At 37.6% G+C, this 22,777-nt stretch overlaps 1 protein-coding gene and 1 pseudogene across 5 annotated transcripts in view; both read left to right on the forward strand.

Annotated features, from left to right (window-relative positions):
• Positions 1-22,777, forward strand: part of CENPL (centromere protein L) — a 104,937-nt gene that overhangs the window by 4,684 nt on the left and 77,476 nt on the right. For 2 of the 5 annotated variants that reach the window (XM_089910968.1, XM_089910980.1), the window contains exons 2-5: positions 1,573-1,749; positions 5,390-5,641; positions 10,836-11,378; positions 13,365-22,695. In XM_089910968.1, coding sequence (XP_089767094.1) covers positions 1,576-1,749; positions 5,390-5,641; positions 10,836-11,378; positions 13,365-13,436 — 1,041 coding nt within the window. In that variant the 5' untranslated portion in view covers positions 1,573-1,575 and the 3' untranslated portion in view covers positions 13,437-22,695. Of the gene's footprint in view, positions 1-291; positions 1,750-5,389; positions 5,642-10,835; positions 11,379-13,364; positions 22,696-22,777 lie in introns of those variants that run through there. The other 3 variants (XM_089910970.1, XM_022565232.3, XM_089910986.1) reach the window with 3 other exon arrangements.
• LOC149750518 (lysine-rich coiled-coil protein 1-like) lies at positions 5,652-10,828 on the forward strand (annotated as a pseudogene).

Here is a 22,777-nt window from a genome sequence, read left to right on the forward strand (position 1 = left end):
AATTTTTTTTAATTAATTAATTAATTTATTTATGGCTGTGTTGGGTCTTCGTTTCTGTACGAGGGCTTTCTCCAGTTGTGGCAAGCGGGGGCCACTCTTCATCGCGGTGCGCGGGCCTCTCACTATCGCGGCCTCTCTTGTTGCTCAGCACGGGCTCCAGACGCGCAGGCTCAGTAGTTGTGGCTCACGGGCCCAGTTGCCCCGCGGCATGTGGGATCTTCCCAGACCAGGGCTCGAACCCGTGTTCCCTGCATTGGCAGGCAGATTCTCAACCACTGCGCCACCAGGGAAGCCCTGAAAAAAATTTTTGAAAGGGTAACTGTGCCACTACTTGGGAGTAATTTTTATAACTTTTAAATCATAATTCCTTTCAATTTTGGAGTTCCATGAAATACTTCTGTTCAATTAAACCAATACTTGCTTAACAATTAAACAGCATTCAGCATTATACTAGGGTAATTATACAAGAGAAATACAAAGAGCATGATTTCAGTCAAAGTAGTTTAGTTTTTCTGGGAAGAGAAGAAATGCACACCAAAAAAATAGTACAAGTAGATGAATTTGGGCCAAAATGAGTGGTAGAGACTAGGTGATTGAAGAGAGCTGTGTGGGCTGGTGTATTATTAATCTCCAAAGATTTTGTAGAATATTCTCGAGGGATTTTGTTAGACTCATTTAGAGGGCTCTTGGGCTTTTTCAGAATATTTACCCCTGAGGATCTCATTCTGTACACACACACACACACACACACACACACACACACACACACACACACACACTGCTTCCCAGAATGAGCCACTGATACAGACACAGACAGAAGTGTGTAACATAGGTATTCTGGGGGGAAAAAGGTTAACAAAACCCTACTATTTGAAAAGGTATCACATTCACACATGGTTTTAATGGAGTGGAATGGAAAAAGAACACTTGAGGCAGGGAATACAGTTGATAAGCAAACACATGAAGACAAGGATGTGTTTATGTCTAGGAGAAGTAGGATAAGGACAAGCTGAATTATGAGTTGTGAATACCCAGCAGAAGAGTAGAATTTATCTCATCACTGTAAAGTTTTTTGCACAGGTGACTAATAATAAAGTACCATTTCTGAAAAATGGATTACCCTCAGATATGGAATGTTTAGTTGTGGTAATAAGACCTGGCTAAGGAAGTAGCTTTGGGAATGGATGGAGAGACTGAAGAAGGAAAAATTCAAAAGAATGTGCTTAATGATTGTATGTTAAAATATGAAAGTGGGAGACTACTTAAATAAATTTAAATTAACTTAGAAAATTGACAGGAATTTGAAAATGGACCAGCTAGCTTTTGGAAGGAGGACAGAGAGAGTTGAATTTAGTTTTGAACATAACTGTGTTTGAGCTATCTGTAAGATGTTCATAAAAATAGCCTATAGCCAATGAGAAATATAGGATTTGATTAAAAAGTCAAAATGGGGCAGGGAGTAGGAGGGAGAGAGAAAGAATTCCTTTATAGTAGATAGAGGAATCAGTGAAACTATGAGCATGAATTAACTTTTTACTGTTTAGAATTCTGGTTTTATTTCTTTTCATGTAGACCATGGATTCTTATGATGCACCAGAATCGACTCCTAGACAGTGTGCATCCTCAAGGCTTAAAGATTACTTTATAGGTGCCACCCCTCTGCAAAAACGATTAGAATCAGTCAGGAAGCAGACTTCATTTATCCCGACTCCACCTCGAAGGAAAATTCCCCAGTGTTCACAACTGCAGGTATGCTCTTTGTGTTCCTTTGTGTTACTAATAATTGAGAATGTCTGTGAATGAAACATTTCAATTGTTGTTACTATTTGTAGTATTTTTAGTATATTCTTACTCCCTGTGGTAATAAAACAAATGAGAAACAGCTATAACAATTATTCACACTATCAGTACCATATTTTTTTTTTTTTTTTCTCCTTGAGGTACGCGGGCCTCTCACTGCTGTGGCCTCTCCCGTTGCGGAGCACAGGCTCCAGACGCACAGGCTCCAGACGTGCAGGCTCAGCGGCCCAGCCGCTCCGCGGCATGTGGGATCCTCCTAGACTGGGGCACGAATCCGTGTCCCCTGCATCGGCAGGCGGACTCTCAACCACTGTGCCACCAGGGAAGCCCCGTACCATATGCTTTTCAACCTCTTTTTTTTTTTTTTTTTTTAATTCTTTCTCTTTTTTTACTAGTTTTCAAAATAATGCTAGGGGTTGGTTTCCTAGCATTCTCCAATGGTGACAAAGTTTTTGTTTTTTTGGTTGGTTTTTTTTTTTAACTTTTTATTTTATATTGGAGTATAGCCGATTAACAATGTTGTGATTGTTTCAGGCTGCCACATAACATTGAGCAGAGTTCCCTGTGCTATACAGTAGGTCCTTGTTGGTTATCCATTTTAAATATAGCAGTGTGTACATGTCGATCCCAAACTCCCTAACTATCCCTTCCCCCCTGGTAACCATAAGTTCCTTCTCTTAAGTCTGTGAGTCTGTTTCTGTTTTGTGAATAAGTTCATTTGTATCATTTCTTTTTAGATTCCGCATATAAGGGATATTGTATTTCTCTTTCTCTGACTTCATTTAGTGTGACATCCTCTAGTTCCGTCCTTAACCTCCTTTAATTTGGGACGTTTCCACAATATTTCTTTGTCTTTTATAACATTGACATTTTTGAAGAATATGTTTCCTCCTCTTCCCTTTTTAAATAGAATATTCCTTATTTTGTATTTGTCTGATGTTTTCGCAAGATTAGATTGAAATTATGTATTGCTGGCTGGAATACTGTATAGGTCATGTTGTATCTTTTTGGGAAATAACATCTGGTAGCACATAGGTGATGTTAATTTTGATCATCTTGTCAACGTGTTGCCCAGTAATTACTGCTTTATTCCCCCCTGCAACTAATAAGCGGTCTGTGGGGAGACACTTTAATACAAATACCCTGTGCCTCATCAAAATTTTGCCTCACACTTAACATCCTTCATCCATTGATATTTTTTGCCTAATCCCATCTTTATGGTGATGGTTGAAAAATAATAATTTTCCATCTCTATTTGCTCCATATTTACCAACCAGCCTTTGGCGTTCTATTTTAGGCCCTTCTCATTTCTATTCCATTTATTTATCTATTTATCAGTACAGATTCGTGAATTCCTGTTTTTAAAATTTTTCTAATTACTTACTAAATTATTTTCATGTTTATATTGTTCTGGATTTGTCTGGTGGCAACATGCTCTGTTTTGATCATTCATAAAAAAACCCTGTGTATTAACATTAGTAATTTGTAATTTTACTGAACTATGAAATAAAGCCCCAGTCAATACAAGCTTTTTTGTTGTTTTATAAATTTATTTAATTATTTATTTATGGCAGCGTTGGGTCTTTGTTGTTGTGCGAGGGCTTTCTCTAGTTGCAGAGAGCGGGGACTACTCTTCCTTGTTGCGGAGCACGGGCTCTAGGCGCGTGGGCTTCAGTAGTTGTGGCTCCAGGGCTCTAGGCACTCGAGCTTCAGTAGTTCTGGCTCGAGGGCTCTAGACCACAGGCTCAGTAGTTGTGGTGCACGGGATTAGTTGCTTCACGGCAAGTGGGATCTTCCCAGACCAGGGCTCGAACCTGTGTCCCCTGCATTGGCAGGTGGATTCTTAACCATTGCACCACTAGGGAAGTGCCGTCAATACAAGTTTGATGGATGCTTTTGAGTCACTTAACAAGGAACCTGGCTGATCAGTCACCCACACCTTCCTTTTAACTTTTTCTTGTCTGTGTTGTGGGTCTAGTATCTTTTGGCATATGAGAAAAGTTTTGCTTTTTTGTGAAACCTCCTTTAAAGAAAAATTACTAGGGCTTCCCTGGTGGTGCAGTGGTTAAGAATCTGCCTGCCAATGCAGGGGACACGGGTTCAAGCCCTGGTCCGGGAAGATCCCACATGCCGTGGAGCAACTAAGCCCGTGCGCCACAACTACAGAGCCTGAGCTCTAGAGCCTGCGAGCCACAACTACTGAAGCCCATACGCCTAGAGCCTGCGCTCAGCAACAAGAGAAGCCACCGCAACGGGAAGCCCGCACACCACAACGAAGAGTAGCCCCCACTCACCCCAACTAGAGAAAGCCCGCATGCAGCAACAAAGACCCAACACAGCTGAAAATAAAATGTAAATAAAATAAATAATTTTAAAAAAAAAAAAGAAAAATTACTAGTCCTGGTAATGAAAGTTATGGTTCTTAACCAGAAAACAGAGATTGTATATAAATTAAAGACTGGAAAAATAAAAAAACAAACATTGCAACAGTAAAAAAAAAAAAAAAAAAGACTGAAGTGTCCAGTTCAGTGTTTCCTTTTCTCTATGATACAAATAATTTTGCCAGATTTTTTTTTCTTGGCCGTACCACGCGTCCTAAGGGATCTTAGTTCCCAACCAGGGACTGAACCCGGGCAATGGCAGTGAAAGTGCCAAGTCCTAACCATTGGACCCCCCTTTTTTTCCCCCAAATCTTTTGATAGTAATAAAAAAAGTTTACAACTTTTCCATGAGTACTCTAGTCAGAACAAATATTTTTGTCAAGTGGACAACTGTGGTGAAAGTTCCAAAAGATATTTGGGACTGTGGAAGTATGGATTCTATAGAAAAATTCAATTCAGGATAAAACTAGGAGCCTATGTGGGGGTGTATGTGAAGACCCTCAGTACTGCCATAGTGCCAATACAAATGAAGTGTTTTGTTTTTAGTGGTCCCTGTGATTCTAATAGAGCCTAGCCAAAATACTCCCATGTATCTTTTTATTTAATCTACTGAATTAGAGTGATGGAGTGAATTTACTGCCAAACAATTTTAGAAATTACTTAATTAAAACCAATGAAATTAGATGCTCCAGTGGTGACTATTTTTAAACTCTATAATTTGAAGTTTCTAAAAGTATTTAACTGTTCATCCAATAAATATTTATTAAACAGCTGTTCTAGATGACATTGTTCTAGGTGCTAGAGATACAGTAGTGAATAAAATAGGCAAAATTCCTGTTCTCATCAAACTCATACTCTAGTAGTGAAGACAGTAAAAATCAGGCAAGTACCTAATGTGAGACAGTAATAAGTGCTATGAAAAAAATAAAGCATGTTAAGGAGATATAGAGTGACAAAGCTGGAATGGGTGCAGGTGCTACTTTAGATAGGGTGGCCTCTTGAGTGACATTTGGGCAGAGACCTGAATGAAGGAAAGGAACATGCCATGTGAACACCCTGGGAAGAACATTCCAAAGGGAAAGTACAGCAGATGCAAAGATCAGGTACCCAGTAATGGCTTTGTTTTAAATATTTAAGATACTGTGATTAAGTTCTTAGTTACTCATGTTTCCTAATTCTTAAACTTCCTTTGTCTTGATTTTTTTTAGGAAGATGTTGATCCTCAAAAGTTTGCATTCCTTCTGCATAAACAATGGACTTTATATAGTTTAACTCCCTTATATAAATTCTCCTATACTAATTTCAAAGAGTATTCTAAACTTCTGAATGCATTTATTGCTGCTGAAAAGCAAAAAGGACTTGCTGTGGAAGTGGGAGATGACTTCAACATCAAAGTGATTTTCTCTACTCTCCTGGGAATGAAAGGAACACAGAGAGACCCTGAAGCATTTCTTGTCCAGGTATATCATATAAGCAGTACTTGCTTCCTAGGAGAAAAGAATGTGCGTTGTCTTGGTTTAGAAATTGTGATATTTTCTTACTGTTTTTAAAATTCTTAAGCTTGTGATTTATAACCTATTTTATGTCTTGTTTGACCAAATTATAGTAATTAGATATGACCAACTTAAAAAAAAAGTTTTTTTCCTTTTACAATATAATTATGTTTATCTTAGAAAACTTGGAAAATACATGAAAGTACAAAGAAAGGGAGAAGTTTGAGCTGCAAAGAAGTTGGGATTCTTCTCCTGGAGCTGAGTAAAACCTACCCCTATCTAGGGCTCGTTCCTTCTTTCCTTCCTTCCTTCTTTCCTCCCTTCCTTCCTTTCTTCCTTCCTTCTTTCCTTTTGAGGTTCTTGGCAGGCGAACCTCTGCTCTTTGTGGGCCCACAGATCTTCTACTTACACAACCCCAAAGACTTGTAGGCTTGAGGAAGTGAGGCTCCATCTGTTTGTGGAAATTTCTCTCAGTAAACTAGTGCATGGTGATGACTCCAGAGTTTCATCCATAGTCAATATAATGGAAAATTCGAAGACTTATGACTCTTTTCAACATGAACTTCAGGATTATATTAGAAAGCAAAGAGTCAGAGGATTACAGCCAGAGGTTTGCTTTAGAAAGGATACAGAAGACTCTGTGTACAGAGAAAAGGACCACACTGCACCCAGACCTCCAATGCTGGAGCAGAGATTCCCCTTCAGGAGGCCCCACAAGTCCCCCAGTTCCTACAAGAGGCCGAAAACAGTGGAAAGCCACTTAACCCACACTGTCCAATATTCATCACTTCCGGCAAAGACTGGAACCTGTAAATCACTGTCAGAAAAAACATGACCATTTCTTCAATAACCAGTGGTTTCCAAGCCCACCTGTGCAAGGAATGGCCACTGGCCCCCACACAGCACAACACAGAGAAGAGGCCAGCTGCTTCTCGGAGGACCACACCAGTGTCCATCAGGCAGGAGATCAAGACGGAGGCTGGACGGGAAGGTCCAGGGAGGAGGAGGACATGGCGATGAGGAGCAGGTATCGTGGAAGAGGACGCACCACAGGGATGAAGAGGATGAAGATTCCCACAAAGAGAACAGGAGGAAGGCCAAAGTGGCGCCAGGAAGCACAGAGAAGTCCAAGTACAGAAAGAGCACCCATGATTGGGACACCATGAAGGAGGGAAGAAGGTCCAGTAGAGAGAAGAAGCATCCTGGCAAACATAGCACCCAGGAGTGGGACTTGTGGGATGAAGCTATCCTCGGTGGTTGTTACTGATGCTGGAGATTTGGGACCTGGATATTAAATGATATGGATCCATTGGAAAGGCTGGATTAAATGGTGTTGAAGCAATTCATTAGCCATACTTCAAAGAAAATAAAATTAGATCCCCACCTATATCAGACTCTGTTCAAATATAAAAACCCAGTTGGTTTAAAGATGTCAATTTAAAACCCAAATAGAAAAGTATTAGAAGTAAATATAGGAAAATTGTTTTCAATCTTGGAACATGAACGGCTTTCCTGAACAAGACGTTTTAGCCAGGGGCCATAAAAGAAGAAAAAATAATACATGTATTTGCAAAAACACTTAAACTCTGCATGTAACAGAAGATTTTGTTGTACATTTTCTTAAAAACAGAAATAAAAAGCTATGCATTGTGCATATGCATTGAGCAGCTCCAGAAAGATACACGAAACACTGGTAACTGGGCTCTGGGGGCAAGAACTGAGTTGGGGGAGGCGGGTAGACAGAGGTAGCTGATAGACTAACTTTTCAGAGTGTACATTTCTATTTGAATTTTGTACTATATGAGACTACTACCTTTCCAATAAATAAATATTTTAAAGGTAAAAAAAAACAAAAAAACAAAGAAAGTTAAAAACCACAGTTTAACATTTTGGTATACATCTATTTGTCAGTAGACAGTCTGAATAGGCCTAGTCCTATTAGAGAAATTGAATCAATAATTAATAACCTTCCAAAACAGAAAGCAACAGATCCAGATGGGTTCACTAGTGAATTCCACCAAACGTTTAGGGAAGAAATTATACCAGCTCTCTACAATTTCTTTCAGAGATAGAAGCAGAGGGAATACTTCCTAATTCATCCTATGAGCCCAGTATTACCCTAATACCAAAACTAGACAAAGACATTATAAGAAAATTACAGACTCCATCATGAATCTAGATATATCTATTTGGCTGTCTGTATCTATTAAAATTGTGATCATATTGCCCATACTTGTGCATTATGGCTTTTTTTTAACTAATAATCAGTGCTGTAGATAGTTACTCATGTCATTTTGAGTAAATGTAAATGTAAATTTTACGTTTTTGTAAATTTATCTGTGTAGTTCTATGGTTTTTAGTGGGATTAAAATCCTAGAAGTAGAATTTTAGCAAAGAAGTAACATTGTTACATATTGTGATATATCATACCAAGTTACTCTCAGAAATGTAACATTTTACATTCCTTACTATATGTAGTATATAAAAGTAATATGACTGTCCTTTTATTTATTAAGAAACCAGATTTATTATTTATGCCTGCTCCTTCTGTTTCTGCTAAATTAACTCATTTTAGTCATTGATAAATTAAATGCTGAAACAGTTGAAATTTTGTTTATTTGTATAGATCAGGGGTTAGCAAACTATGGCCTGCTGCTTGGCTTTGTAAATAACGTTTTATTGGAATAAAGCCCCTTTCATTTGTTTACATATCGTCTATGGCTGTTTTTGTATTACAACAGCAGAGTTGTAGTTGCTACAGAGACCACATGGCTTGCAAAGCCTAAAATATTTACTATCTGGCCTTCTGCAGAAAAGGTTTGCTGACCCCTGGTATAGATCATAGTATTGGCAAGGATCTCAGGATTACTGGGATTAGGTTCAGCTGCATATAACAGAAAGTCTAAATAACAGTGACAATAGAGGTTTACTTGTCTTCCAAAAAAGTGTCCAAAGGTAAGCTTTTCCAGGCTGGTAAATGCTTCATGAAATTATTAATAATCTAAGCTCCTTCTGTCCTCTCTATCATCCTTGGTGCATGGCTTCCCTCCTATGGTCACACTATAATCTAAATTGGCTCCTGGAGCTCTAAATACTATATGTAAGTTCAAGGCAAGTAGTAGGAGGAAGATGGGAAAGTCAGACAGGATGCCTGCCGCTGAATAAACCTTTAACGAGACTTGCTGACACCCAACAGATACTTCTCTTTATATCCCAGATGGAAGGAAGAGTAGAAAAAATTTTTAGTGGGTACTTTGCCATCTCAAGTGAAAGCACTGTTTTACTGTGGAAGGAAAAATAGATACTGGGTAGATAATTAGCAGTCTCTGTCAAGTTGAAGCAGTTGATGCCCAAAGAAGTTACATGGTTTGCCTGTCATCAGGCAAGCAAATATTCTTGTGAGGAATAGAAATAACCTCTTGAATTCCTAGTATAGTGTCCTAATAGTTTTCTAATTAAATCTCATTTCTTGCCAGGGTTACAGGACTTATAGGTTATAAAAACGTGATAGACATAATACATCTGGCTTTAAGGTATTTGAAAGTCTCATAACTTCTTGAACAAGGAGAAAAATGGCAAAAATAATTGTTCAAATGATCATCTCTAAAGGGATATAATATAGGGCTGTGATCTTCACCTTGTCCTGGTCAAACTTTAATTAAAACTTCTATTAATATCTGGAAGGTATGTTATATAATTTACAAATTTAAAGTTTGAGGGGTTAGTCAATCTGCTAGAAAATATAATCAAGATTCTGAAAGATCTGAATGGATTGACACAGTGGGCCAAATTGAAAGAGATTAATATTTTAATAGGAATAAGTTTACTGCCTCAGTGTAAGTTGGGGGAGATTTACCTATTAATAGCAAAAATGAGTATGTAGAGCTAATTTATGTAAAGCTGTCAACTAAACCAGAAAACTACTATTAAGATTATATTAGGAGTATAATCTAGGTTAAAGGTGGTGACAGTCCTGTAATCAGACCTTTTTGAAGTAATTATGTTCACTTATGAATGACTCCTTTGCCAAAGAATTTCAGAGAAGAGTGTCCAGATAGTGTGAGCACTTGAATGTATGTCATAGAAGGAATGGTTGAAGAAACTGGAGATGTTGACCGTAGCAGTATATATGACAAGGATCATCAAATATTTGAAGGGCTTTTTCTGTAGAAGAGAGATTAGATTAGATTTCATCTACATGCACATAAGGAAGAAAGTAGGACCAGTGGTTGGAAACTGTAGGGCCTAACATATGAAAGAACATTTTAAGTGGATAGACAGAGCTCCCTTAGGAAATAGTGACGTCTTCCTCAGTGGAATAATTCAAGCACATTGGATTCGGTGACCTTTTACAGTCCCTTCTAAAGGTTTTTAAAAAAAATTATTTATTTATTTTTGGCTGCGTTGGGTCTTTGTTGCTGCGCGTGGGCTTTCTCTAGTTTCGGTGAGCGGGGGCTACCCTTCGTTGCGGTGCACGGGCTTCGCATTGCAGTGGCTTCTCTTGTTGCAGAGCTCTGGCTCTAGGCGCGCGGGCTTCAGTAGTTGTGGCTTGTGGGCTCTAGAGTGCAGGCTCAGTAGTTTTGGCGCATGGGCTTAGTTGTTCCATAGCATGTGGTATCTTCCCGGATCAGCGCTTGAACCCGTGTTCCCTGCATTGGCAGGCAGATTCTTAACCACTGTGCCACCAGGGAAGTTCCCTTCTAAAGTTGAGATTTTTGTTTTCCAATTTTTTAAAGTCTTTATTGAATTTGTTTTATGTTTTGGGTTTTTTTGGCCAGGAGGCATGTGGGATCTTAGCTCCCTGACCAGGGATCAAACCTGCACCCCCTGCATTGGAAGACGAAGTTAAAGTTGAGATTTTGAGGCTTTTTTTTTCAGGGTACTGTACCTGGTTATACCATATTGACACCCCTTTTTGCATTTTGGTTGCACCAAGATCTTGCCATATACCATGTCTGTCCTAATAAAGAGTATTAGGAGAAAGGTCAGTTAACTTGATACACCCTAATAATGATCAGGGAGACTATTACCTCTGTGGTTTTTGGCAGGTAATAACTACATATCTTCTTATTTTTAAATGTACTAATTAATGCTGAGAAGATGCACTTTAGGAGTAGATGTACTTTTGAATTTAATGAGCCCGTTTGATTTTTCTTCATAGATTCTGTCAAAATCTCAATTGCCATCTGAGCACAGAGAAGGTAAAGTGTTGTGGACTGGTTGGTTCTGCTGTATATTTGGAGACAGTCTTCTGGAGACTGTTTCAGAAGATTTCACCTGTCTACCCTTATTCCTTGCAAATGGTGCAGAGACTAATACAGCCATAATTGGAACCTGGTTTCAGAAAACTTTTGACTGTTATTTCCGTCCCTTAGCAATCAATGCGTTTAATCTTTCTTGGATGGCTGCTATGTGGACTGCATGCAAAATGGACCATTATATGGCTACTACTGAGTTTCTTTGGTCTGTACCCTGTAGCCCTCAAAGTCTGGATATTTCTTATGCCATACATCCAGAAGATGCAAAAGCTTTGTGGGACAGTGTTCACAAAACACCTGGGGAAGTTACCCAGGAGGAAGTTGACTTATTCATGGACTGCCTGTATTCACATTTCCATAGGCATTTCAAAATTCATTTATCAGCCACAAGATTGGTTCGTGTTTCAACATCTGTAGCTTCAGCACATACTGATGGAAAAATAAAGGTTAGTTTGAGCAAATCTAGTTAAGTAATTTTTCCTTATTGTTGCATAGTTTTCAAAATGTATGGCAATTGAATTTTCCACATTGAAGAAACACTTTGGGATGTCTGCCAGTTGACGACAATAGAGAGATTTTATTTTATGCTTTATAAGTGGTTTACTAAAAAGTCTTAAGCCTTCTATATGCAGCTTTATAGTGGAAGGATACTATACACTGTGTGCCCATAGACTTTGGTAATAATATGACTTATTCTGTAGTAACTTTGAAATTTTCAGAATTTTCTTGTCAACTTTGAAATAATTATCAGAGTAACAGGATTTTGTGTGTTAGATAAGAAACTTATAGTAGAAACACAGAACTAAAATATCATCTTTATATTTTAGGCTTTTCTATCCCTCCTGGGAAAGAAATAATAGAGACATTGTTTTAGTGTATATGAAGGCCTTATTAGAGAACGTATCAGAAATAAACTGAGAAAAAAAAGGAAAAAAACTGAGAGTAGGCACCTAAATATATTTAAGTGTATTATATTAATATATTTAAAATATATTAAAATACAGCCACAATAAACACTCGTGAATATTGGTCTTGTCACTGTGCTAGGAGCTTAACATACTTTAACTCTAATCTTTAGAGCAACCCTATAGTTAGGTGTTTTTATCTACATTTATTTTATTTTTAAAACAAGGAAGCTGAAGCCAAGATAGATTTAAGTGACACATGCAAGATAGCTTAGTAAGAGGAAGAGTCAAGATTTAAACACTTAATCTCTTAGGTTCCAAGAAGTTCATACTCTATCTTATAAGCACTACTTTAATGCTTTTCAGACTGGAGGTCACAATGCAGCAGTAGGTTAGGAAGTAATTTGATGGGAAGAAACCAGCTTTAAAAAACAAAAGAAAAATAGAGTGGAAAATATAAAAATGAGAATATATAACATATACTAAGGATATACATTTGCTTGTACTGAGTCATGATGTTAAATTTATTTCTTAACTATGGTTCACAGTAATAAATTTGAAATATTATATACTATTCCATCTTACTTTGACATTATAAAGAAATAAATTTACATTTTAGCACCTCAGAATTCAATTTCATGAAGTCCTTATATTTTAAAATTTTATTTCCATATTCTCACATTCTATTAATAAACTACATTTTAAAACTATTTTATATAATTGTTCTTATCCACCTATGAATGTAAGGGTGGCCCTGTTTTATCTGGTCTATTCTAAGGGCCTCTCGTAAGGATCTAAGACAGTAACCGTGGCTCCTAGGTTCAAATAATGCCATGACGAAGCTAACATTTATCAAGCACTAACTGTGCCAAGCATTATTAAGCATTTACACATATTGTCCCATTTAGTTTTCACAACAACCTATTTGCATAGGTTGTAAAGAGGAAATTGTGGCACAGAGGATAAGTAGGCTCCTTCAAGATCACACACCTAATAAGTGGAGTTGGAATTTAAACCCAGTCATCTGACTCAAAAGCTTATGCTTTTAACTGCAACACTGTACTGCCTCTCAAAAGTTTGAAATTAATGTATTAACCAGGTTTCTGCCTCTGCTTAGTTTCTACAAGACACTTTGGCATCATATATCCCTTTGAGAAGAAGGAAGGTATGGAACTCTTTCTAGAAAATGTAGACACTCAATTTGCATATAAGTCTAAGGGGTTCATAGATACTCCTTCCCCCTTCTCTTTAGGCAGATAGTTATCTTATCCATGGAAGCCAGGATAAATAAGAACCCTAGTCTAATTCCATCTAAGCAACATTGACTAATAGTTGTAAATTTATTAAAGTCAGGTCATCTTTATTAAGTAAAGTTTATTTGACTTAGAACAGCAATGGTTTGGGTTTATATTCATAGCTTAGCTTGTAGATATGGAATTTAAAATAAGCCTGGAATATTTATCAAATATCAAACTGCTTTGCTATAAGTAATTGTATTTTAATTTTAAATGTCTTTTTTTTTTTCAGATTTTGTGTCATAAATACCTTATTGGAGTGTTGGCATATTTGACAGAACTGGCAGTTTTTCAAATTGAGTGAGGCCTTGTGGGGACTATAAGTTATGGATTATATACCTTTTTCTCACTGACTATCTGCCTAATTGCTATGCTGAGGGGGACTGCAGGAGAAATGGGCATCTGTGCATCTGTTTTCCTCGCAGTGCCTTGGAGTTACCCAGATGAAAGCCAAGAAGGATCTAGAAGAACAAAGAAGGTGGTAGTGGATGAACCACAGCCAGGTGCTCGTGTAATATAGTCCTGGTCATCTGGGATGCCAGTCTGTAGAATATGCCGAGTTATTAATTTGTTGGCCATCTTTCTAAAAAATATATAATGTTTTATTATGTCAAAATTTTTAGGATTCAAATGAGATACCTCTAATATTGAATATTTCTGATTTGCATCTTTAAAACCTTTAATCCCTAATTTTAAGCATTTTAGACTTGTATTCAGAGAGAATTTCTACGTTCTATAGACATTTTCCTAGCATCATTTTGCTGTAGAGAACCAGCAATCAAAATCCTCCCCAAAGGAAACTAAAGTTACTATACATTTTTTAAGCCACTAATATGCTTCTGTTTTTAATGCTGTTTAATTCTTATTGCAGTGTTGAATTAAATATTCACTTTTAAAAGGAAGCCTTGTGTTTATCAGTGTTTTGGTGACAGATCTTTAATAAATATCTCAGGAATGGGAAGTCATAGGCTTTTTCTCTAGCACAAAGGTTACTCAACAACTATATGGAATCATACAAATCGTAGAGTTGAAAGGCAGCTGTGAATCTTTTTTGAGGGCAGGAATTATATTATGTAATTTTCATGTCCCTAATTTTGTTTTAGCACAGTGCTTGCTAAATATCTGTAGATTAAGTGAATTAATTTAAACCAACTCTTACATTTTGCAGATGAAAACTACAAAATTGCACAACTTAGATGTGCACAAGATGTTATATCTAAAACTCTTCTTTTTACTCACCGAGCAGAGGAAGATTTTGTTTTACTTTAGAAACAATGTTTTTTAAAATCTTCTTTGAAAGAAAATAACTATAATAGGCTGTGATTCAAAAACAAGGACTAACTTCTGGAATGGGGTATTATTTCACATATACTAGGCACAGCAGAAGTAGTGAAAAAGCATGGGCTTTGGAATCAGCCATTGGAATGGACATTCATTGTCCTTTGGAATCATTCATTCATTCATTCAACTAAAATTAAGCTCCCACTGTCTACTCAGAATTGTATTGGGTAAAAAGAGATATAGTAGTGAAGATAAAAAAGATCCTTGTCTTGTGGAAATTATATTCTAGTAGAGGAAGGCAAAAGATAAATAATTTCAGATGGAGATAAATGCTATAAATAAGGCAGTGCAGTATGAAAAAGGGTGACTGGGATAGTGCCTACTTTATATACAGTTGTCAAAGAAGGTCTCTGAGGAAGTGACATTTGAGCTGAGTCCTGAATGATGAGAGGGAACCAGCTGTTTGAAGATCTGAGGAAGCATGTGCTAGGCAGGTGAAACTGCAAGAGCAAAGGCCTTGAGATAGGTAAGAGCAAGCTCTTATTTGAAGAGTAAAGGAAGTCTGTGTGGCTGGAGCATGGTAAGGGTGGAGTAGTATGAGATGAAACTAAAGAGACTGTGCAGGGACTTCCCTCATGGTCCAGTGGCTGAGACTCTGTGCTTCCATTGCAGGGTCGTGGGTTCGATCCCTGGTGAGGGAACGAAGATCCCACATGCCATGTGACCAAAATAATAGTAAGTAAATAAATTAAATTAAATTTAAAAAAAAAGACTGTGCAGCAGAGACTTCTTCCATCGTGATAAGTCTCCCAATTTCTGGCTGGGCGTGTGGTTGCCCAGAATAAAGATGACATTTTCTAGCATTTCTCATAGGTAGGTACAGTCATATGACTAAGTTCTGACCCAATGGCATAAAAATGCCAGTGTCATGTAGAGCTTCTAGGAATCTTGTTAATAAACAGTAGGCCTGTACCCCTTGCCCTTATTCTTCTTCCAATTTTGCTGTTTGGAACACATAAAATGACTGGTACTCTAGTTGCTCTTTTAGGTCACTGGGATAAGGGTCAGGTCCTAGGGACAGCAGAGCATGGCCTGGAAGGAGTTTGTGCCCTGAGGACTTCTTGAAGCTGAACTCCAGTGCCAACCGGGATGTTCTTCCTCCAGACTTACGTATCAGAGATGTAAACTTCTATCTTGTTTAAGCTATTGTTACTTTGGTTCTCTTGCTCATAGTCAAACCTAATGCTAACTGATACAGAGAGGAAGAATCCACATCATCTAAGTTTTTACAGGTACTATGAAGAGACTGGATTTTATTCTAAATGCAATGGGGAACCACTGAAGTTTTATGCAGAAGAGTTATATGTCCAATTTGTGTCTTACAAGATTTTATAAGATATGATGGAGAATGAGTTGTAGGTGGACAAGAGTGGAAAAGGGAAAACAGGTAAAATGTTGTTAGAAATGGTACAACCTCATGGAGAAGTTAGCAGTATCTAACAAAATTATGTGTGATTTACCCTTTGACTGGTAATCCCACTTCTGGGATTCTATCCCCAAAATTCACTAGCAAAAATATAAAATGAAGCAGAAACGAGGCTATTTATTCCAACAGTATTTGTAATAGCAAGACTAAAAACAATCCAAATGCTCATCAGAGAGGGATTGGTTGAATAAATTATGGTATAGCTGCACAGTGAACTACTACTGTGTAATTATAAAAGGGTTTGAGGAAGATATATAATATTGCCATGGAGTTCTCTCTAGGATATATTGTTATGTGAAAGAGCAAGATGAGGATAGAGTGTATAGTATGCTATCTTTTATGGAAGGAATGGGGGTGGAATATGAGTATGTGTGTATATTTCCCTACAAAAACAATGGAAGGATAAACCAAAAACTAGTAAAAGTGATTGCTAATGGAATGATGGGAACCAACTGCGTAGAGGGGACAGAATGAAAGTTAGGAGTCATCTGAATGTTCCTTGTTTATAGTTTGGAACCATATAAATGTTTTATGTAATTATGAAACAAAATTAGATCAAAAAGGAAAAGCAATCCTTAAAAACTGAAAACAAATGAACCTAACTATATTACGTTCAGACCATAATCACACAAAGAATCGTTTTTAGTATCTCTAAATCCTTGTATTTTGACTGTATATCATCAGTGGGCTATATCCTAGGAAAAGAAGAGCAGCAAAGGAATCTTAAATTGCATTGAGTTATCTTATTTTTAATAATATTGGTATTGTTATTTTACCACTTTTCATAACAGGATAAAATATATGTGACTATAACAATGTTAGAAACCAAGATTTCTAACATTGTAAGAGAAAAAAATATACAATTATAAAATCAAGTAAGTTAAGTAGAAACTCTGTAATATTAACTTTGAATTGGAAATATCAGAATGAACTCATTTATTTTTGAAATGCAAATTTTAATTTTGATGAAGCCCAATCTGTCAAATTTTTCCTTTTGTTTCTTGTACTTTGGGTGTTGTATCTAAGAAATCATTGCTTAGTTCAAGATCCCGAAGATTTACTCCTGTGTTTTCTTCTAAGCATTTTATAATTTTAGCTCTTAAATTTAGATCTGTAATCCATTTTGAGTTCATTTTTATGTATGGTGTGAGGTAAGCATTCAGATTCATCATTTTGCATACAGATATTCATTTGTTCCAGCATCATTTACTGAAAAGGCTATCTTTTTCCCATTGAATTGTCTGTTACCTTTCTTAAAAATCAGTGGCCACAGATGTTTGGGTTTATTTCTGGACTCAATTCTATTTCATTGATCTAAATGTCACTCCTTATACCAGTACCACACTGTCTTGACTACTGTAGCTTTGTACTGTGTTTTGAAATCAGGAAGGTGAGTCTTTCAGCTTTGTCCTTTTTTCAAGATTGTTTTGACTCTTCTTGATTTTTTGCATTTTCATAAGAATTTTAGGATCAGTTGGTCAATCTTTGTAAAAAAGCTGGGATTTTGATAGTGATTGCCTTGAATCTGTAGATCAATTTAGAGAGTATTGCCCTCATAATGATATTAAGTCTTCCAATCTATGAATGTGTGATATCTTTCCATTTATTTAAATCTTTCAAAATTTTCTTCAACAATGTTTTATTGTTTTCAGTGTCCAAGTTTTGCACTTTCTTTTGTTAAGTTTATTTCTAAATTGTTTTTATGCTATTGAGAATGGAATTGTTTCCTTAATTTCATTTTTGGATTGTTTGTTGCTAGTGTATAGAAATATAATTGATTTTGTGTATTGCTCTTGTATCCTATCATCTTGCTGAACTTGTTTATTCTAGTAGCTTTTTCAGTGAATGCTGTCAGATATTCTATATATAAGATTCATGCCATTGAAAAAAGACAGTTTTACTTCTTAATTTCAATCTGGATGCCTTTTAGTTCTTTTTCTTGCCAAATCGCCATGGCTAGAATTGCCAGTTCAATGGCCGATAGAGGTAGTGAGAATGTACAGTCTTATCTTGCACTTGATCTTAGTGGGAAAGTATATTTCACCATTAAATATGCTGTTAGCTGTAGGATTTTCATAGATGTCCTTTATAAGGTTAAAGATGTTCTTTTCTATTCCTAATTTGTTGAAGGTTTTTTTTTTTTTGCGGTACGCGGGCTTCTCACTGTTGTGGCCTCTCCCATTGCGGAGCACAGGCTCCGGATGCGCAGGCTCAGTGGCCATGGCTCACGGGCCCAGCCGCTCCGCAGCATGTGGGATCCTCCTGGACCAGGGCACGAACCCATGTCCCCTGCACCGGCAGGTGGACTCTCAACCACTGCGCCAACAGGGAAGCCCAGTTGAAGGTTTTTTTTGGTTTTGTTTTTCTTTTCTTTTTTCGCCACACAGCTTGTGGATTCTTAGTTCCCTGAGCAGGGGTTGAACCCAGGCCCTGGCAGTGAAAGTGTTGAGTCCTAACCACTGGACCGCCAGGGAACTCTCCTAAAGGTTTTTATTATGAATAGATGTTGGATCTTGTTAAATTATTTTTCTGCGTCTATTGGGATGATTCATGATTTTTTTTTTTTTTTTTTTTTACTTAAAACCACACCTTTCACTTCTGGCTTCTGCACGTAAGAAGCTTGGAAGTCGCCACTCCGTCCTAACAGGTAAAGAGATCAACAGATGGAAAAATCAACTATTCTTGGGTCTGTAAGAAAGGGGAGGACACAGAACAAACTGCTGCCTCCATGATTGGAGAGACAAACAGGCCAATATGGGGAATCATGGCTTACAGGAGCAGAGGCTCATGAGCAGAAACCACTGCAGGAACCAGTGCCAGGGTTGGAAAACATGAATTACAGTTGATGAATTGCTGGAGGCTCAGTGTGGATAAACCTGAGAATTAAAAACTCCAGGGGAACCTGGTCATAGGGGAGCCCTCACATTATTGTGAGATTTACCTCCAGGAGCTCAACCAGGTTCTTACAGTAAATATCAGAGAAAAATTCTCATGCTTCTGGTAGAGGGGAGGGAAAAAGAACAATTTTGAAATATACCAGAGCAGTTGGTTTTTCTTAACAAAGTCTGCCCTTAGGGGAGATTAGTTATGCAGAGCCTAACTGACCTGGGGAAAGGGAAATATCTAACACTAGCCTGCTCTAACCATTCTGTCCACCTAAGTGGGGAGAAAAAACTGAGAAACTCTTGTGAAGTTCACAGTCCATAGGCATAGGCTCACTAAAAGCCTGAGACCTAATCACAGGACTACAGAGCCCTTCTCTTCTCCCCATACCTCACTACCCCCTTACTAAAAGCCTATTTACAGCAGTTTTCTTTACCTGGTTCATCATGTCTGGCTATCAAGAAAAAAATTACAAGGCATATCAGAAGGCAAAAAAAATACCCCCCCAAAAAAACAATTTGAAGGAACACATCAAGCAAGCATCAGAGCAAGACATGGCAGATGTTAGGATTATCAGACTGGGAATTTAAAACAACTATGATTAATATGTTAAGGGATCCAATGGATAAAGTATTTCCATGCAAGAACAGATGGGCAGTGTAAGCAGAGAAATGGAAATCCTAAGAAAGAACCAAAAAGAAATGCTAAAGATAAAAAATACTGTAACAGTAATGAAGAATGCCTCTGGGGACATCCCTGGTGGCTCAGTGGTTAAGAATCCACCTCCCAATGCAGGGGACACAGGTTTGATCCCTGGTCCAGGAAGATCCCACATGCCACAGAGCAACTAAGCCCGTGTGCCACAACTACTGAGCCTGCGTGCCCTAGAGCCCATGCTCTGCAATAAGAGAAGCCACCACAATGAGAAGCCCACGCACGGCAAAGAAGAGTAGCCCCTGCTCGCTGCAACTAGAGAAAACCTGCGCGCAGCAACAAAGACCCAACGTAGCCAAAAAGAAAAAAAAAAGAATGCCTTTGGTGGGCTTATTAGTAGATGACACAGCTGAGGAAAGAATCTCTGAGCTAGAGAATATATCAATAGAATCCTTGAAAAGCAAAGACAGCAAAGATTGAAGAAAGAAACCCAAACAAACCAATAGCCAAGGTCTGTGGGACAACTGCAAAAGGTATAACATACAGTTGACTCTGAACAACATGGGTTTGAACTATACTGGTTCACTTATACACAGATTTCTTTCAATAATAAATACTATAGTACTATGTGATCCAAGTTTGGTTGAATCTGTAGATGTGGAACTGCAGATACAGAGGAACCATGGATATGGAGGAATTGTGTGTATGGAGGGCCAACTATAATTATATATGGATTTTCGACTGTGTGGAGGGTTGGTGCCCCTAACCTGTGTTCAAGATTCAACTGTTAACACACAATGAGAATACCAGGAGAGAGAAAGTAACAGAAGAAGTATTGGAAACAATAATGACTGAGAATTTCTTCAAATTAATGCCAGACACCAAACCGCAGATCAAGGGAGCTTAGAGAACTCCAAGCAGGATTAAAAAAAAAAAACAAAAAACAAACTGTATTGAGGCATATAATATTCAATCTACAGAAAGTCAAAGATAAGGAAAAAGTCCTGAAAGAAGCTAGAGGGAAGAAAACACCTTACCTATAGAGTAACAAAGATAAGAATTACATCTGACTTCTCCTCAGAAACTGTGCAAGCAAAAAGACTGTGGAGTGTTAAAAAAAAAAAACCAGCAACCTAGAATTCTGTGAAATTATCTTTCAAAAGTGAAGGAAACACAAATATTTTCCTGGGCAAGTGAAAGTTGGAATTTGTCATCAGTAGAACTTCCTTGCAAGAAATGTTAAAAGAAGTTCTTCAGAGAGAAGGAAAATAATATATGTCAGAAACTTGGATCTGTATGAAGTGATGAAGAACATCAAAGAAGGAATAAGTGAAGGTAAAGTAAAAAATTTTATTTTTCTTATTCTTAATTGATATGACAGTTCAAAATAATACAATATTTGATTATGCTTATATATAATATACATAAGTATGTGTTTATATATAAATATATTACATAACATATACATATAAACATGTATTTATATATGTCTATATATAAGTGAAATGTATGACAACAATGATACAAGGGACATAATGGGCTGTCCAGGTATTACATATGTCCTTAAGAAGTATTTCTAAATATTATTTAATTTGAATATCTTTATAGAGAAATGTAAGTTTGACTACTTCTTTTACAATGGGGTGATATACACATATACATAGAATAGAGACTACAGAGACTAGAGAAGAATTTCCAAAAATGATTGAGCAAAGGAACAAAAAAGCAATTTAACCAAATGAGCAAATGGAAGGACAGGAAAAAGGCAAACTCCAAGGTATAATTGTAAACATAAAAAAAATGATAATTAGGGAAATTTTAATATGGACTGGGTATTAGGTGATGTTAAGGAATTGTTAATTTTATCAGATATGATAGTGTTATTATAAGTAGACCTTATATGTAAAAATTAAATATTCAAGTGTGAGTGAAATAACATGATGCCTGGGATTTGCTTTAAAATACTCCAGTGATGGTGGGAGAAGTGAGAGTGGGAAGGAATAGATAAAACAAGATTAGCAAAGTATTAACAAAAATTGAAGCTGGATGGTGGGTACATGGGCATTTGTGGATTTGTTATATTCTTTTTTTTCATGTATTTGCTTCTCCCAGAGTGAGAGATGAGAGGGAGAGAAAGACACCCAATATGAAAGCAGGGTCTCATAACCTAATCTGGAAGTGACATACCGTCACTTTTGTAGCATACAATTAGACTCACAGACCAGACCAACCTTAGCGCAGTGCAGGAGGGGATTACACAGAGATCAGAAGGCAGGGATCACTAGGGGCATCTTGGAACCTAGCCACCACACCGGCACAGAAAAAAAGACTTGGGGAATAAACATCAGAAAAGAAAGCTAAGAGAGGAAACTATTGGCAATGAGGTCCTTTATGATGGTACCTGCCAGCTGCCTGCTTCTCCTGTCTTATTTCTGGACACTTGCCTTTTTTCATTTTATTCTCCTGATAAACCAAACTGCTTTGATTTCCCCAAACAGTCCATTTTGTCTCATTGACTTTATTCTGTATATCTTGCACATGCTACTCTGTCTGGAATGCCCTTTCCACTCTTGCTACTTAGCAAAACTACTCTGTCTTTCAAACCTTTTTCAGCCATAACTTCCTTTCTGATCACTCTTCCAGTCTACACCCCGCCAGACTATTTATTTATTTATTTGGCTGCGCCAGGTCTTACTTGCAGTATGCGGATTCTTAATTGTGGCACGTGGGATCTAGTTCCCTGACCAGGGATCTATATCTATCATCTATCTATCTATCTATCTATCTGTCTATCTATCTGTCATCATCATCTATCATCAAGCTAGCTAGCTAGCTAATTTTTAAAATATTTATTTATTTGGCTGTGCTGGGTCTCAGTTGCCACGTGTAGGATCTTTAGTTGCAGCATGTGGGACCTAGTTCCCTGACCAGGGATCGAACCCGGGCCCCCTGCATTGGGAGCACAGAGTCTTAACACTGGACCACCAGGGAAGTCCCTATCTATCTATTTATTGTAGGAACAGTTGCATGCAGTTCTGGAAGCTGAGCAGTCCCACAGTCTGCCTCTGCAAGCTGGAGAACGAGGAAAGACAGCAGTATAATGCAGTCCAAGTCTGAAGGCCTGAGAACTAGGAGCTCTGATGGTCGAGGGCAGGAAAAGATGGACATCCCAGCTCAAGAAGAGAGAGAGAATTCTGCCATCTTTTCCTCTTTTGTTCCATATGGCCCCAAACAGATTGGATGATGTCTGCCCATATTGGTGAGTGTGGAAATCTACTCAGTCTACTGAATCAAATGCTAAGATCTTCTAGAAACATCTTCACAGACACACCAAGAAAAAA

This window comes from Delphinapterus leucas, chromosome 1, assembly GCF_059928025.1.
Source record: "Delphinapterus leucas isolate spDelLeu-1000000601 "Yukka" chromosome 1, BTC_Dleu_Yukka2, whole genome shotgun sequence".
NCBI lineage: Eukaryota > Metazoa > Chordata > Mammalia > Artiodactyla > Monodontidae > Delphinapterus > Delphinapterus leucas.